Genomic DNA, 17,980 nt, shown 5'->3' on the forward strand with positions numbered 1-17,980 from the left:
AATGCTTGCACAGACATTTTTCTGATACGGGAACATATGCGATGAAAGCTAACTACTCTGACAGCATATTTACACATTAAGTCCAATTGAAGAAACCATCTTAGTAAAACCACATTTCACTGATTGCACGTACAGATTTGAATGTTGGAAGAATACATGCCAAAACTACAAGAACTTAAAAACTGAAGGAAAAAATGAGTAAATAATGTACACCCGAGGTTTAAACATTAAGATCAACAGACAGAAAATTAAACAAAAGAAAAGCAAGATCACGATTTTGTTTTCCTCTTTAGAGCTGTGCAAGATTATTTCAAGGGACAGTATGGAAATACAGCAGTTTTTGCAAGGTTCCAAACTTAAAATTACTAATTCTTAAAGAAAATGTGAATATACTATAGACCGATATATACAATCACAGAATCATCTAGGTTGGAAGAGACCTCCAAGATCACCTATTCCAACCTCTAACCTAACACTAACAAGTCCTTCACTAAACCATATCACTAAGCTCTACATCTAAACGTCTTTTAAAGACCTCCAGGGATGGTTGACTCAACCACTTCCCTGGGCAGCCCATTCCAATGCCTAACAACCCTTTCAGTAAAGAAGTTCTTCCTAATATCCAACCTAAACCTCCCCTGGTGCAACTTTAGCCCATTCCCCCTCGTCCTGTCACCAGGCAATTGGGAGAATAGACCAACCCCCACCTTGCTACAGCCTCCTATACGGAACCTGTAGAGTGCAATAAGGTCACACCCGAGCCTCCTCTTCTCCAGGCTGAACAATCCCAGCTCCCTCAGCTGCTCCTCATAAGACTTGTTCTCCAGACCCATCACCAGCTTTGTTGCCCTTCTCTGGACTCGCTCGAGCACCGCCATGTCCTTCCTGCAGTTAGGGGCCCAAAACTGAACACAGTACTCGAGGTGCGGCCCCACCAGAGCCGAGTACAGGGGAACAATCACTTCCCTAGACCTGCTGGCCACACTGCTTCTTATGCAAGCCAGGATGCTGTTGGCCTTCTTGGCCACCTGAATACACTGCTGGTTCATATTCAGCCGACTATCAACCAACACTCCCAGGTCCTTCTCTACCAGGCAGTTTTCTAACCACTCACCTCCCAGCCTGTAGCGCTGCTTGGGGTTGTTGTGCCCCAGGTGCAGGACCTGGCACTTGGCTTTGTTGATCTTCATACAGTTGGCCTCAGCCCATCGGTCCAGCCTATCCAGATCATCCTGCAGAGCCTTCCTACCCTCGAGCAGATTGACACATGCACCTAACTTGGTGTCGTCTGCAAACGTACTGAGGATGCACTCGATCCCCTCATCCAGATCATCGATAAAGATATTAAAGAGAACTGGCCCCAGTACTGAGCCCTGGGGGACTCCACTAGTGACCGGCCTCCAACTGGATTTAACTCTATTCACCACGACTCTTCGGGCGTGGCTACCCAGCCAGTTTCTAACCCAACAAAGCGTATACCAGTCCAAGCCAAGAGAAGCCAGTTTCTTGAAGAGAATGCTGTGGGAAACAGTGTCAAAGGCCTTACTGAAGTCAAGGTAGACCACATCCACAGCCTTTCCCTCATCCACTAAGCATGTCACTTTGTCATAAAAGGAGATCAGGTTCGTCAAGCAGGACCTGCCTTTCATAAATGCATGCTGACTGGGCCTGATCGCCTGGTTGCCCTGCAAATGCCGTGTGATGACACTCAAGATAATCTGCTCCATGAGCTTCTCTGGCACTGAGGTCAAGCTAACAGGCCTATAGTTTCCTGGGTCTACCTTCCAGCCCTTGTAGATTGGCGTCACGTTTGCCAGCCACCAGTCAACTGGGACCTCCCCTGATAGCCAGGACTGCTGATAAATGATGGAAAGCAGCTTGGCCAGCTCTTCCGCCAGTTCTCTCAGTACCCTTGGGTGGATCCCATCCGGCCCCATCAACTTGAGTACATCTAAGTGCTGTAGCAGGTCGCCAACCATTTCCGTGTGGATTGTGAGGGCCACAATCAGAACAACAGAACTGGTCTTGCTCCTAAAGACTGAGGCAAAGAAGGCATTAAGCTCCTCAGCCTTTTCCTCATCTCTCATCACTAAGTTTCCCCCTGCATCCAGTAAAATATGGAGATTCTCCTTAGTTCTCCTTTTCATGTTAATGTAGTTATAAAAACATTTTCTGTCATCTTTAACAGCAGTAGCCAGACTGAGCTCCAGATGAGCTTTGGCCTTTCTAATTTTGTCCCTGCACATCCTTACAATCCTTCTGAGTGGCCTGCCCTCTTTTCCAAGGATCATAAACTTTTTTTTTTTTGTTTTGTTTTCCTAAGCTCTAGACACAAGCTCTCTGTTCAGCCAGGCCGGTCTTCTTCCACGCCGGCTTTTGGCACGTGGGGACAGATCGCTCCTGAGCCATTAAGATTTCCTTCTTGAAGAGTGCCCAGCCTTCCTGGACTCCTCTGCCCTTCAGAACTGCCTCCCAAGGGACTCTGCCAACCAGTGTCCTGAACTGCTCAAAGTATGCCTTCCGGAAGTCCAAGACAGCGGTTTTACTGGTCCCCGTCCTGACTTCACCAAGAATAGAGAACTCTACCATTTCGTGGTTACTCTGCCCAAGACAGCTTCTAACCACCACATCTCCCACCAATCCTTCTCTGTTTGTGAACAGAAGGTCTAGCGGGGCACCTCCCCTGGTAGGCTCTCTAACCAGCTGTGTCAGGAAGCTATCTTCCACGCTCTCCAGAAACCTCCTAGACTGCTTCCTCTGAGCTGTATTGCATTTCCAGGATATGTCTGGGAAGTTGAAGTCCCCCACGAGGACAAGAGCTGATGATTTCTCAACTTTTGCCAGCTGCCTGTAGAACTCCTCATCCTGGTTTGGCGGGGTCTATAACAGACCCCCACCAGGATGCTTGCCTTGTTGGCCTTTCCGCTGATCCTAACCCATAGGGACTCAACCTTATCGTTCCCAGTCTCAGTTTCGAGTTCCACAGCATCAAAACACTCTCTAATATAGAGAGCCACACCACCACCCCTTCTGTGCTGCCTGTCCCTTCTGAAGAGCCTATAGCCAGACTTTGCAGCACTCCAGTCATGGGAGTGGTCCCACCACATTTCAGTGATGGCAACCAAGTCATAGTTAGCCTGCTCCAGCTCCTCCTGTTTGTTGCCCATGCTGCATGCATTAGTGTAAATGCACTTCAGCTAGGCCATTGCCTGCTCCCCAGACCCTGACATTGTTCCCCCTGGCACACCTCTAACGAGCCTTATTCCCTCCCCGTCCCCCTTCCTACCTAGTTTAAAACCCTCTCAATGAGCCCTGCCAGCTCCTGCACTAGTGTCCATTTTCCCCTTAGAGACAGGTGAGACCCATCTGCAGTTAGCGGGCCGGGTGCCGAGTAAAGTGCCCCATGGTCAATAATGCTGTATCATGGTCACCACAAAAGCATTATAATGAATTACATATATTTCTATAAGAAAATTCAGATCATAATTAACATGTTGCAAGATACTGAGTGTTAATGAGCAGGCATCCTACATCGTCTGCTTTTTAAAATATATATGTATATATCTGATACCTTTTGGGATATCAGAAAAGAGACAATACTTAATATATTTCAGGTGCCATGAGCAAAACCACAGGAATATTTCTGAATTTTACTCTGCTGGGACTTTCTAATGCATAATGCCCTAAAACAAATTTACAACCTCGTGAAGACTATAAGCCAGTGCACATGTACAAGATTAACAGTGATGCTCCTTTCTGCAGGTCAGTAAGGGGAATATAGTTACATACTTTTGCTGTACAGACGAGCTTTATGTTCTTCTAATAGGAAAGAAAAGAGATTGTAAATTACTGAAACAGCATTTGTACAATTATTTTGTTTTAAAATCTTTAGCTGTCTTTTATGTAATAGGCCTGACATATAATTCAACATACTGTCAAATGTGGACATTTGTTTTCAGTAGACACTGTTTTATATGTTTACATTCATTATCCTAGTAATAACATCACTAGTGTTTTTTTTTAATCCATAGATATCATGAGTTCATGCTAACCATTTATAGAAGTTGTCCTTTTCTGACATAATCTGTCAGACACCTAAAGTTTTAAAATTACTTTACAACAAGCACTTTGTGCATCCAAGTCAAACCTGCTCCAGAAAATTAGTTTTCCACAGCTCTTCTCAGTCTGGATATAATTGGCAGCAACCTAAACCACATCTTTGTTTTCTCATACTCTAAAGAAACACCAACAGCTTAGTTAAGGACACACAAAAAAGTATAACACACACACCAGTCTAGGCCCAAGCTCATTGGCAAAATACTTTTTGCAATATGCCATAAAATCTATTAAAATTGTGTCTGTTCAGGAATTATTTTCCAGAACTGAGTTGTGAAATCAAGCTCAATAGCTTTGTCAATCAAATAGAGTTCGAAGTAAAAATGACCCAATGAATTTTATCATCCAGAAAAAACTGCAAGAAGAAACAAATTAGAAACGTAAATTGTGTTTTTGCTTTAATGACATAATTTAATTAATTAAAAGTATTAACATATAAGCATCTGAAAACCCAGCAAAATTTTAGCCCTATTATAGGCATTGGAAGGCCATGTTATTTTTACTGTGACTGGAGGAAGGTAGTTGTAACAGTTCATTATTTTCGGTTTTAGTTTTGCAGTTTTTTCCATTGGCAAGATGCCAAGTGATTTTTTAGTTTGGTTCATAGCCTCTTATTTTCTGTTATTTATTCATAACAATTCACAAAATATACTGCTAGTAAAAGCTTTCTAGGAATCCAAGAATGGATAGCCTAAGAGAAATTCAGTGTCACAAAACAGGAGAATCAAATAGAAAGTGTGAGAAGGAAAAAAATAAGCATTTTTTGAACATTTTCATTCTAGCTGAATGGTGATATCCAACAATTTACCAGGATAGTCTTTGGGGTTTTGCTATTGTTTTCAGTCAGAAGACAAGATATCTGAGGTATGTATAGTGAGACTGAGAACCTTTATAACTCATTTAGATACATGTAGAGTATTCAGCAGGGGAAAGCACTATCTGTTCAACCATGACATAATTTAAAGAGCTAAATACAGAATTATTAGTGGTATGAAGCGTGATGTATAGTTTCCACTCTGCTTTAGAGAAAGGTTAGCATATCTTACTGTTGTTTTGTTTTCATTATTTGTATGGTGAGAGACTGAGAGGCCTCACATAGAAACAAAAATTAGTGTGATACATTAGATTTCTAAGACTTTCCAACTAATCACAAAATTAGCTCAATCAGCTAGCAGAGTCTGTGGCAGTAAGCCTCATAACAGGCATTATGTTTGTATACTTACTCTGTCTTTCAGAAGCCTTCATTATAGTAAAAATGCTTCTGTTATACTGCTAGCAGTACGTGCTAAATTAATCTAGTTTAACAATGTCTACAGTAGGCTGAACAAAAAAGTTGCATACACATGCATACATAAGAGCACATACCTTTAACACCATTTTTTAAGAGCCCAGCTTATTTGATTTCTTATAGCACAAACAGCACTTGAGCAATATTTCTCACATGATTCAAGTCATGCTTGAAAGACAGGAAGCTTTAAAGGTTTCCTATCAGATGTAAATACTAAAAGATTTCCTTGCATTTAATTCTGTATATTCTCTAAGCACTTTGAATTAAATATACCAACCAAACATTCTTTTATGACATGTTTTCCATATTTTATGGATTTCTCTTTGTGTTTTCTCAACATTTTCATTGCAACTTTCAAAGAAAGTCCCTATGGAAACGATGGCATATTAATTGTTTAGTTTATTCTTAGAAGAACGGTAGTTTAGATTATTTTATTATGTTCCAGATGATGATTGCTCAACCAGATAATGTAAACAAAGTAAACTGGAAACAGTTTAATTACAAAAAACCATTCCTCGGAACGTTGTAGCGATCCATTTGTAGCTGAGAGATACTCAACAATTCAGTGCACAGTGCAGGGAAGATTATTGCCATATTAGAGATGAACAAATAATGCATAAAGAAAAGAAAAAAACTTTAGCCAAGGAGTAAATAACGCAATTTAGGAAAGAATACAAAAAGGTAATGTAGCATCACTGTTCTTAATCTTGAGCTTATATGTGCAAGATTGTTTCCCAGATGGAAATATTACAATGGCAAAATGACTTTTAACTTATACCAGATGCATTTCTTGGGAGGTAGCATGGCATTTAGGATTCAGACAGACAAATATGCTCGCATCCTTACTGGTATCTATCCTGTATGGATGTGGAAAAGAAAAAATAAATCATAAAATACAAAACCTGCTGCTAGATGTGTTTTTTTGTTGTTGTCATTTCTTTGTTGGTGGAGTTGTTCATTTATTAAAGAAAATGTTGAGAAGTTTTGACTATGCACGTCTCCAGTGTTTTCCTCATATTAAAATAAAATCATCAGAATTGAAGAAAGGTTTGTTGTTTTTTTTTTTTATGTATGTTGGCTGGTCACTTACATGTAACTGATCTTTTATTTTCTGTGAATTTAAGAGGTGCTGGCAAAAGAACTGTTGAGATTTTAGATTTGTTTTACTTGCTTAAATAGAAATTAACATTCCTTATACTGTAACTTCCTCTTTAAATCAAATAGGTTACAGGTTTTCTGGAAACTGACATCACTGTCAGAAATTACAGTCAGAAACAGCCTACAAAAAAGGTAAATAAGTCAACCTTTGTGTGCATCTCTAAAACATCCATGCTGTCTGTACTAAACATATAAAGTATGCCATCATGGAATTTGTTCAGAGACCTGCAAACGGGGATTCTTCATTTTTCCAGATAATTGCACACCTTAATGAAGTTCCTTGGAAAATGAAAAAATAGGGAAATGATTTGGGGTTCTTGCCATTACACTTTCACCTTTATTCTTGCAGTAGTAATTCAAGGTAATTTCTGGAATATAAGGCATGAGGGTTTGTAGAGACATTATTAGCCCAACTAATAATCCATTTCAATTTGTCTAAAAACAGACAACCAGACACTGCAAACCCTTCTTTCACTCTAAAACAGAAGTAGCCAGAACCAAGAAAAGACCACAATACTGTAAGGAAGCCTTTGCACTCAGAGTTACATCAGACATAGCATACCTTTCGCAGTCTGTCAACTTCTCAAGGTTGAAAAATCACTTAGATTGCCATCCAGCTTCTGGGTGTAATGTTTCAGCAACCCTGAAAAAAGTATTCAGCAACTGATAAGACAATGCACTAAAAATTCAGCCATCACATTTACCCTAGGTGAAATAAGACTCTTCCATACCCTTTATATTGTTCCAATTGTCCTGTAAGAATAAAAACATTAATATAACAAGCTGATTGGTAAACCCAGATCACATCCGTATATATTTCATTGCCAAAAAGCATATGTTACATGCAGAGGTATGTATAGGAAAATCCATCACAATCCTTTTAATTGTAAAATAACAGAATAAAAGACCTTCACATCAAGTGAGGCCCAAGGAACTGAAAATTAATAACTCGATTAAACACTCTGCCAAGTCACAGAAGTGACTCAAGCAAGATAAACAAATTGAATGAAAGTTTGCAGAAAAAAAATCTTAATTTTCAAGTCTATCCAGTGTAGTTGCTTTATTTCTAGCTATAGTTTATTCAGACTTCAGAAAGATTATATGTGCAAAGAAATAAACTTTTCACATGAGAGAAGTTCTTGCTCTTTTACTGAGCTCCTCTTACACAATTTTTGAGACAAGTCAAACAATAAAATCCACCTGCCCACCACATTTCCAAATAAAAACTTTCTGCTGCTTCATGGCTAGTAACTTGCTCAATCTTTACAGTCTGTAAATCAGTGTTTGGTGTTTTAATATCAGCTAATGTCATGGAGGCACATACTGTCCTTGATATATTATAGTTATATGCATTTGTTGCACTTCTAGTGACTCTCTCATGTGGGTTTTTCTACCTTAAATCAGCAGTTTTTAGTTTATTTAATAACTACCAGAGAAAAGAACAAGAAAAAAGCCAGGTACACAAAACCAAAACCAATAGCAAAACATTTCTAGGTATCACTAAATTTCTAGAGTAGGAAGATATGTTCAGTCACAGTAGATACAAGGGTCAAGATCAGGAGTATCCGTACATAGAATGATAACAAAGAAATAGCACAGAGAGGAACATTCTTGGAGCTTCATTCTTTTTAATCAGATCAGAGATTGTTATATATTTCCATAGGTGCAGAAGTGCAGGCTAAAGTGCTAAGTTTTCTACATTTTGTACTAAAAATGAAATCTTTAGAGCTGACAAAAGACATTCCTTAGGGTACTATTGCCTTTCTAACATTGGCGCTACCAATGAAAAGGCAAAGTCTTTTCACACTCACATGCCGTCTGAGTGATCTTCCTCTGCACAGAAGCATCCTGTCCAATTATCTTGCCATAGTGTTACTATTTTACTACTTCTGTTGTGCTCTTGGACTTATTTATACACCTGCATCATTAGTAAGGAGGCAAATCATTTCCATATTTTATTAACAATAAACAATTCAGTTACATTAAAGACTTAAAAGAATTACCATCTCAGTATGCAAGTTTCTTGTTTTCTAGGTGCCCAATCAGACACACATGGGTGGAATTCATTTTACAGTTCCTTCAGAGAAAAATGTTCTTCACAGGGTATTTCAATTGCCCTATCTCAGACTTTTTTTTTTTTTTTTTTTTTTGGAGAGAGAAGTTATCCTCTGGAGGGAAATGGTGAGCATAAATGTCTGCAAAAAAAGGAAACACACTGAAAATAATAGGATAAAAATGAGTACTCTATGAGCAATGTTCATCTGAAAGAACAAGTAATATGCAAACACAAAGCTATGTTCTAAGGCAAATATCTAGACATTAAAGATGAAATACTGCAGCTTCTTAAAATGTTAATTTAAAATTCTTAATGCACCCTCACTTCTTCAAATATCTATGAGCAAATCCACAGTGAAAGCAATTTCTTTAGAGAACAATATCTCTTCATAATGAGTACCAAAACCACATGGACAATGACTCTGAGTGGAAATTCTTAAAGCATTCATCTTTACATGACAGAACATTACTCAGCCACTTAAAAATGAAATAATTGACTGAAATCAATCTGCTTTTTGCAGCAATAATGGAACTCTTGACCTATGAAGAAAAAGGCATGATTGTGTTTTTTGTTGTTTTCTTTTGTAATTATATTGGTTAAGGCTTTTCTCAGACTTTCCAAAGAGTAATGAATAATACCTTATTACAACATCACCACATCTTGTATATTATTGTACAAGTTAACTTCTGAGATGTCATAGATGTATTTTATGAAAATGAACTCTAGCAAGTTTATTTTTTGTTTATACCACAATAAGTTTTCTTTTCAAAATATTTTAAGTATACATATTAAGTATACACGTTTCATAGCAAATGGTAAAGTTAAAGTCATGTTTTCCGTGGGTATGGTGATGATACAACCATCTTAAAAACAAAAATATTGACTTGCTTTCTTACCCATTATAAATTCGATGGAGAATTTTAATATATATCAAAATGAAAACATAGTGCATAAGATTAATTACATTTCAGTCAGTACATTATTTGATACAATGTACAAGTGACATGGATTACATAAAGATCTTTAAAGTAATTTACACTGATTTATAAATGGCTTTTGGCTAAAGCTGTTATTTGGACATCCAGAAGCTGTTATAGATATAGCAAGATTACAGGATTATGAATGGTAGCACATCAAGAAGCTCAACATCCTACCCATGTTTCTATAACTAAAATTTTTTTCCCCTCCTTTTTTTTTTTTTCTTTTTTTTTTTTTCCCCCAGTACTTCCATTTATTGATGTAAATATTCTACTTTCTGGAAGTAGTGACCAACCTGACACAGTTCATCTTTATTTCGTTTTAGCAAGCACTCCAGATCTTATCCAGGTGTATACTGATACATTATACAGCTATGCATCTATATCACTACCACTTAAATGTATTTTCATTGACCTGGGGAGCTAAGTTGGTTATAAACGATCATTACATTACTACAGGTGTTTCTTGCCCTGAGATATGCAAGAACCATTAAACATTTTCAAATGAAACAGCTTTTCCAAAAAAAAACACACTCACAAGACTGAAACCAAATGTTAATAAGTAAAATCAATAAGTAAATAAATAAAACAGTTTTTCAAGGAATCTTATGACTTGAAAGGATACAGGACTTCCTCTAGAAAACCTACCCCAAAATAGTATGAAGTCTACCTGAAAAATTGTTGTCAATGTCAAGAATGATGAATATTCCACCATCTCAGGAAATGCATTCAGCTCCCCATTATTTTTATTTACTGAGCATCTAATTTAATTCAGCTGCATTTACACATGCCTTACTCACAAGAGACATGATAAATCAATTTTGGTTTTGCATCAGCCTTTTACATGCCCAAGAACTGATATCAAAATTTACCTTTCAGCAAAAAACACCCAATTTCACTCCTATTTCCTTTTAAGTCATAACTTCTAAACATTTAGTCATTCTCATTCTTCATCTTAGTATTCTCTTCAACTGCTCCACATCTTCCCTCAATGTAATAACCAAAACTGATCATACTAATTGGGCCATACCAATCTTAATAGACTGGACAGATTACTCCACTTTATGCAGGCTGTCTTATTATGCACCTTACATAACATCTCCTTTTTCTTACAACTTTAAAGCACTTTTAACTCACATTAAAACTTGGCACACTATGACACCAAAATCTTTTTCTACAGAAGAGTTAAAGGCTCAATTGGTAGTTAAAGACATCACGGTAGTTAGGCAACAGATTTCTCCTAAACTAAGTGCCAGAGCTTGCTGTGATCCTTGTTCCTTATATTCAACTTTGTTTCCTCAAAGTACCTCCCAGCTTGCAAAGTAACCCTGTCATAGAAGGCCACCAAATTTGTCAGGCACTGTTTGCCCTTGGCGAGGCCATGCTGGCTGTCGCCAATCACCTCTGTTTTCCAAGTGCCTTAGCATAACCAGGAGCATCTACTCCATGATCTTGCCAGGCATGCAGATGAGACTGATTGGACTGTAGGTCCCCAGGCCTTCCTTTTTCCCTTTTTAAAAAATGGGGGATCCCCTTTTCCAGTCACTGGGAACTTCAGACTGCCATGACTCTTTCTGGAGTCTGAGTTGTTGACCTGACATTAATCCTGCACAGCTGCTTTATACAGCAAAAGGAATTTGTTACAGACAGCTGCTTTAAAACTAAAAGGAACCAATTAATAAGCAAGTGTATAATTTAGCAAAAACCTTACTAAATGCTTGAAGTCTTTCTTGACACAGTCACACATTAATTTTGATTAAGTTTTTTTATTCTGCAGAAAGTGCTGAATTATTTATCCAACTTCATTTCTCATGAAACAGGACTATAGCACTAGAGCATGAAGCCTAAGATATCAGAAAGTACAGGAGGAACCTAAATATAGCTGATAATGCTATACAGGTTATTGATAATTATGACTGCTGTGGAGTATAGGTGTATCCACCATGTTATCCTATTTAGAAACTATTGGCTGTCATTTAATCTTGGAAAGTCAAATTGAAATTATTTTATTAGAAAGCATATGCAGCAAATATGCTAAATCAGGGAGTAGGACATCCAGTTTAGGACTCTGGGGGAAGAATACAGCCACTGAAGTGTAGCTGCTAGAGGAAGCAATATATCTTGTTCAGCACAGAGTAATTAAATAGGATATATTGTATTATTCTGAAAGAAAATTTACATTACGTTTTACAAATAAGGTCCTGAAAATGAATTGCAAAGCATAAAGTTGTGGATTTAGAAAATTCAAGCAGAAAAGGTTAGGCTTCAGATGTTTATGTAGGTCTCATATTGCAAAGCTCAACAGTATTGCAATTTACTCTTTAAAAACAGATTAACAGATTCAAAACAGATCAACAGATCACTTAACTGAATCAAAATATAATCAGCCACATACCTGCCTCTTCTTAAAGGACAGTATTTAAGGTAGTGCCTCAGAAACATTCCCACGAGAAGAAAGGAAATATAAAAGTCTTTTTGAGGGCTAGGAGAAAGCAAACTGCGAAGGTATGATGGCACATTTCTGTGGAACTGAATGGGAAAAGTTTCTGAGGCACAACTGAACATTATCAAGGGCACCTTTTGGTTTCCCTTAAATGAAAATATCCCAGTTAATCAAGAAACCTGAATGTACTAGACAAAAAGAAATGATGTCAGAAAATATATTGGTTAATTGATACGGCATTCACCTTTTAGTATGGTAGAAAATTATCCATTCAATGCTTTGCCTCTTTAATAAGCAATGCATGTCATTTTGTTAAGGCAATTTATTTTCAGAAAAACAAAGGTAAAAAAGGAATAGCCTCTGGAATAACCTTCATTGTCACCATACTGCTGAACACATCACAAAAACGCAGATGATTAGTCATCTGAATGCAGTCGCAAACAGTAAAATTGAGATCAATGCTGTCAAAATAGCAAACCCTGTTTGCAATAACTTTAGAAAAGAGATGAACTTTAGAACTTTTTTTCTTTTGACTCAGTTTCAAAATTTCTGTCACTATTAAAATTACTCATTGTCCACTGTCTCCTTAAGTAAACTGTCAATCCAACTGGTGCTTATACGTATGATTCTCAATAACCCTGGTGAAAAAAGTGACCTACTGATGTGCATATTCCTTCCAGATGTTATAAGTTTCCCATAGCCTTCTTGATGTGAAAAAGTATAAGCAGATCTTATTGAACTTGTTAAGTGCACCTGATATACGTTTCTGATAATGGGCTGTTTCCTTCCAGCCCTTTGAGCCTCCATACCTGGCAGGAGACACACTTTTATTCAGATGTGAAATTTTAGCAACTAAAAATTCTAAAATGCTAAAGCTGACTTCAGAACCTGCCTACATTTATATGGCTTTTGTAAATTAAAAACTAATATAAAAACCTTAGCCCTCTAATAAAATGGAGAAATGAAAGCAGAGAAAATTGTTGAACGAAAGGGGAATATTTCTACTGACCTCACAAACAAAAATACCGAGAGACCAGTGATTATAGAAACATTCCCTTAAAATAGAGAGAAAACATTAAGACTTGATTTGTTTCTTGAAAGAATGTCAAAAAGCTTAAAGTCCAGCAACACCAGTGTTTTTAATGTACTTCTTGTACAAAAAAAGCATTAACCCCAAAATATAACTTTTAAATCATATTTCATAGTTTGCACATATGAAAGGGTAAATGATGATGCTTAAAAGATGTATTTTCCACAGAAGAAATAAAATTTCATTAATTATGCCAAGTTTCACCTATTCCTTTGTGGGATGTGTAACAACAAAAAGGAAATCTTACACTATAAATGATCAGGTATGCCTTAATTTAATGTTGGATTTAAGTATATGCTAAAAAATCAAAATGTTGTAACAAGAATTATGGAAACAACAAAAGTCAAGAGAATGACAAGAGAATGACTAGCCAAACATCTATCTGGCACAGAGAATTATGAGCATTTCCTGTTAAAATTATTAGAAGTAGGAAAATAACATCTGTAGATCACATTAAAGTGACATTTTTATATTAACCTATTTACTATGAAAGCTTTGATATTTTTCTACACTCTTGAAAAAATAATCAGGTAAAGTTTAAAATTTGACATAATTAAACTATAATAATTTAAACTTAATAATTGTACAGTTTGGATTGTTATATATATGAACTGAATTTAGTTGATGTTTCTTCTTTGTCTACCTTCTCCCATTGTTCAACCACAAACCTGACTACAAAGATTTTCAAGTATGAGTATTTTTAATTAAGTTGTTTTACCTACTTGAAGTTCTAGAGGGCTTTTTTTTTTTTTACAGTAAGAATGTTAATGTCTGAATATAAATGAGTAAAATAGAGTGAATTCCAACCTTGCACTATTATAAAGACTAGTTTTATATTTGAGCAGTTATAGGTATTTTTCTAAGATACTTCTTTTGTCACTTCCAACTATTTCAGATTAATACCAGCTGGTTCCAGCTGTCTTTGTTGGCGTAAACAAACATCTGAAATCATCATGAGTTGTTGCTTATCAATTCCAACCAATACTAGAAAAGTTCTTCCTCTTGCAGAAAGTGTCCAGCTGCTAAAAAAATACTGTGAAATGAATTCAGCCATCATCCAGCTTTATTAAAACACTTGTATGGCTTAATAAATACAGGATGGCTTCAAATACATGCATCCAATGATGCCACTACATCCTCAGCAAACCCTTCTGATCTCATACATGGGGCTTTATGGATTCCTAAAAGAACAGAGTTTCTGCCAATGTTTTAATAATGGCCAGAAAGAAAATCATACAATCAAAATTACAGAATCACAGAATCACAGAATCGTCTAGGTTGGAAGAGACCTCCAAGATAGGTTGGAAGAGACCTCCAAGATCACCTAGTCCAACCTCTGACCTAACACTAACAAGTACTTCACTAAACCATATCACTAAGCTCTACATCTAAACGTCTTTTAAAGACCTTCAGGGATGGTGACTCAACCACTTCCCTGGGCAGCCCATTCCAATGCCTAACAACCCTTTCAGTAAAGAAGTTCTTCCTAATATCCAACCTAAACCTCCCCGGAGCAACTTTAGCCCATTCCCCCTCATCCTGTCACCAGGCACGTGGGAGAATAGACCAACCCCTACCTCGCTACAGCCTCCTTTAAGGTACCTATAGAGAGCGATAAGGTCACCCTATTCAAATATATTAAATCACTTAACCCTCATAAATTATTTTGAGCACAACTGGAACGTTTCTGTAAATCTAAAAATAATATTACTTGATTCAAAACAATTCTCTTCCAAAACTTTTTAAGTAAGCTACATATACTGCATATATTACAATTAGTAAAAACAAAACATAAAAAAAAATATCTATGAAAGGGAAGTGACTTGACTATATGAAAAGTCTCTTTAATATGCACTGCAAATAATAATATACACAGATATGCTACTACAAATGAAAAAAAACAACATTTGATACCACTAACTGGTTTCCAAGACAATCTGCAAGTGAAACAAGATGAATAAATGAAACTAGGATTTTCATGGAATCATTCTATACAGGGGTTCCAATGTCATATATTATATACATATAGCTTAAATTATATATGTATATATAAGGAAAGGAAGGAGAAGCCAAATCTCCAGTGCTAAGGAGCATGGAGCACCATGAATAAAAACCTATTTTAAAATAACAGAACAAAACAGACAAGATCAAAAAGTTAAGCAGGTCTCTATAAAGGTGCTAGAGTTACACAAGAAAAATGAGAAGGGAACTAAAATTACTCTTTTCAGAAAAAGAACATTGTTGCAAAGGCACACCTGAGACTTTACAGAAGGAAAACATGGGGATACGGTAAATAAAGCTTTGAAGTATATAGGGAAGACAAATACAGAGCTCAAGAACTGATCCTCTATACTAAAGTTTTGAGTTCATGGCCCCTTGGAAAGCTATGCTGAAGGTAAGATTTTAGATACCATAAATGGTTCCGGTACTAAACAGCTAACTGAGAAACCCAGAAGTAGTAACCAATTCTTTAGTTTGTACTGAGCAATGTGCAGAAGCTGGTTCAAAATGTTACAACAGAAACTGCTCTAACATTCTTCTAAGACCCAAATGGAAAACTTGCTAAAGGCTGCTATGGAAAGGTCATTTAATTCTGACAGTTACACAAAGAGTAAGAATAAGCAGTTTTCACCGGGTGTTTGACTACATGCTAAACATTTTCTGTAATTTTATTCTATAGACTTCCATTTTATGCATGATCACAACTGAAGTCTAAACCCCAAATCCAAGCCCTTTCATTTTAAAATGCTGTGTCTTCGATATCACACAATGCACAACTTATCAAGAATTTGACAGATTAAGGTATGCTCAAGGCAGACACAAACACGTCTTTAAACTTCTACAAATCTGAATCAACCCAGAACTCTAGAAAAACCCACACTCGTGTATCACATTGATTAAGATGAGGCAAGATAGCAAAAATACCCATGTGAAGCATACTGTTTTTTCTAGTGTTCATTAAAAGCTTTCCAATACCATGTAATTCTAGAAATTTAATTGCTGCAATTATTGAAAAACATCCCCTTCTACAGACACAGAAAGGGTCAGAACGCTAACGTATTTTCACAATTATTCATGCTTTCACACAATCCTTGAGTCTCTCTTTTCTGGAACCATGCCAACATCATTAGGAGTGGTTTCCTCTTCTAAAGTTACCACTGTATGGCTTTTGGAATGCACATTGTACAGTTCAGAGTTTCTCCTCAATTCCCCTACCTGGTTTCAGAAGTTAAATGTGGACAGAAAAAAAACACGCTTCAAGGTATTCAGGGAAGACTTGCTTCTTTTTTCATTCTTTCTACCTGCTAGATCAATCCACTTTAGTAACCAAAGCTACTTAATTGCTACTTAATTATTTCTTGTCTAATTACTTTTCAGTGTCTCACATGAGGAGATCCTAATCAGCATTTAATTTATCAGACACTAAATAAGTAGACTAGGACTCTTCAGCTGGAATAGAGGTGAGTATGGAGGAATGGTCTGTAAAATCATGATGAACTCAATGGCAAGAGCTAAGGAGCATTAAATGAAAGTAGCAGACAGCAGGTGCAACAGGGAAGGGAGTCTTAAATTGTAAAACTCCTTGCTACAGGATATTGTAAATGTCGGAAGACAAAGCCTTTGACAGGTATCAAAGAACCATATTTTGTTCATAAAGCCCTTCAGCCGCAAATTGCTGGAAGCAAGGAAAGTAACATGAGAAAGCATCATTACATGTTTCCCCTGGTTTTATGGTCTTCTATAGCTGTTTGCTCTTGGACACTTGAAAATAGGCTTCAGACAAGACAAGGTGACTGGTCTGACTACCGTGGCCATTTTTAAGGTCTAATAAAAGCTTCCAAGCAGGAGATGGAAGAAATAAATTACAGGACACAGATCAATGCCACTGCTTGCTTAGATACTATTCAATCATGCATACAAATCCTAAAAGAAAAAAAAAATCTAATAAATATTAAAAGGCTGACATTTTTTCTATTGGACATATAATGTCCAATAATGTCACTAATTAAATAAATTTAGAAATTGAGATTCTTTTGGCTTATCAACTAAGTTGGTGAAAAAGATTAGAGACCATAGTTCAAGTCATCATTCTCAATACCTCAGTAGACAAAATTTAGGATTTGTGGATTAAACAGCTCCAAATACAGTTTCCCATAAAACTGTCCCTTAGCAACATATTATTAACTTAAAACATGTTGTTTAACTTGCAAGGACTCCACTCTTGGCCCTCCTCACTGCTTCTTAAATCACCAACTTGTTTCCTGAAGAAAAAGGCTGACCGATCAAGCATTAGAAAAAGATATGAAATCTAGGTTGTGACTAAGAAAGTGCAAAACTCCAAGACAGCTCTTTAGCTTTATATGATTATATGACTACTATATGGCCACCCTTTGTGGTGGATGTACATAGTTGGGAGCAGTAATTTTGTCACTGCTTATCTACACACACCTTATAGCCACAAAGAGAAGCCCTGGGATTTACCATTAAACCAGGACATGCTGAAAGACAGCTGTCAGCTTATTAAGCTACCAAATAGACCATTTCAGACAATAGGTATAATTCCTGTAAATGGAAAACATTAGCCTATACTAAACCAAATTTGAAATGGAAGCCAGACATGTTCAAAGAGGGAATGGTTTCACATTAACATCTGTTTTCAGTGCTTACACAATCCCTCCAGTCCCAGTAGCTTAAGAAACTCCCTATGCAAGCTAATTTTTTATTATGATTATTTTTATATAATCAACTGTTTCTCTTTTCTCCTTCCACATCCTCTTCATTTTTTTCCTTTTCCACTGATGTCTCTAGAAGACCACTTCCCCATTCTTGACACCAAAATAGGTAAGAAATG

General features: G+C 36.8%; 1 protein-coding gene across 2 annotated transcripts in view; it reads right to left on the minus strand.

Annotated features, from left to right (window-relative positions):
• FAM227B (family with sequence similarity 227 member B) overlaps nt 1-17,980 on the minus strand; it is a 240,997-nt gene that overhangs the window by 166,913 nt on the left and 56,104 nt on the right. The window contains exons 5-6 of one of the 2 annotated variants that reach the window (XM_083850179.1): nt 8,566-8,757; nt 7,125-7,205 (exon numbers count right to left, since the gene is read on the minus strand). Coding sequence is in view for 1 of the 2 variants with exons in the window: in XM_083850167.1 (XP_083706293.1) it covers nt 7,160-7,205 (46 nt within the window). In the remaining variant the exon portion in view is untranslated. Of the gene's footprint in view, nt 1-6,272; nt 6,842-7,124; nt 7,206-8,565; nt 8,758-17,980 lie in introns of those variants that run through there. The other variant, XM_083850167.1, reaches the window with a different exon arrangement.

Source organism: Anser anser (assembly GCF_964211835.1).
Source record: "Anser anser genome assembly, chromosome: 10".
Taxonomy (NCBI): Eukaryota; Metazoa; Chordata; class Aves; order Anseriformes; family Anatidae; genus Anser; species Anser anser.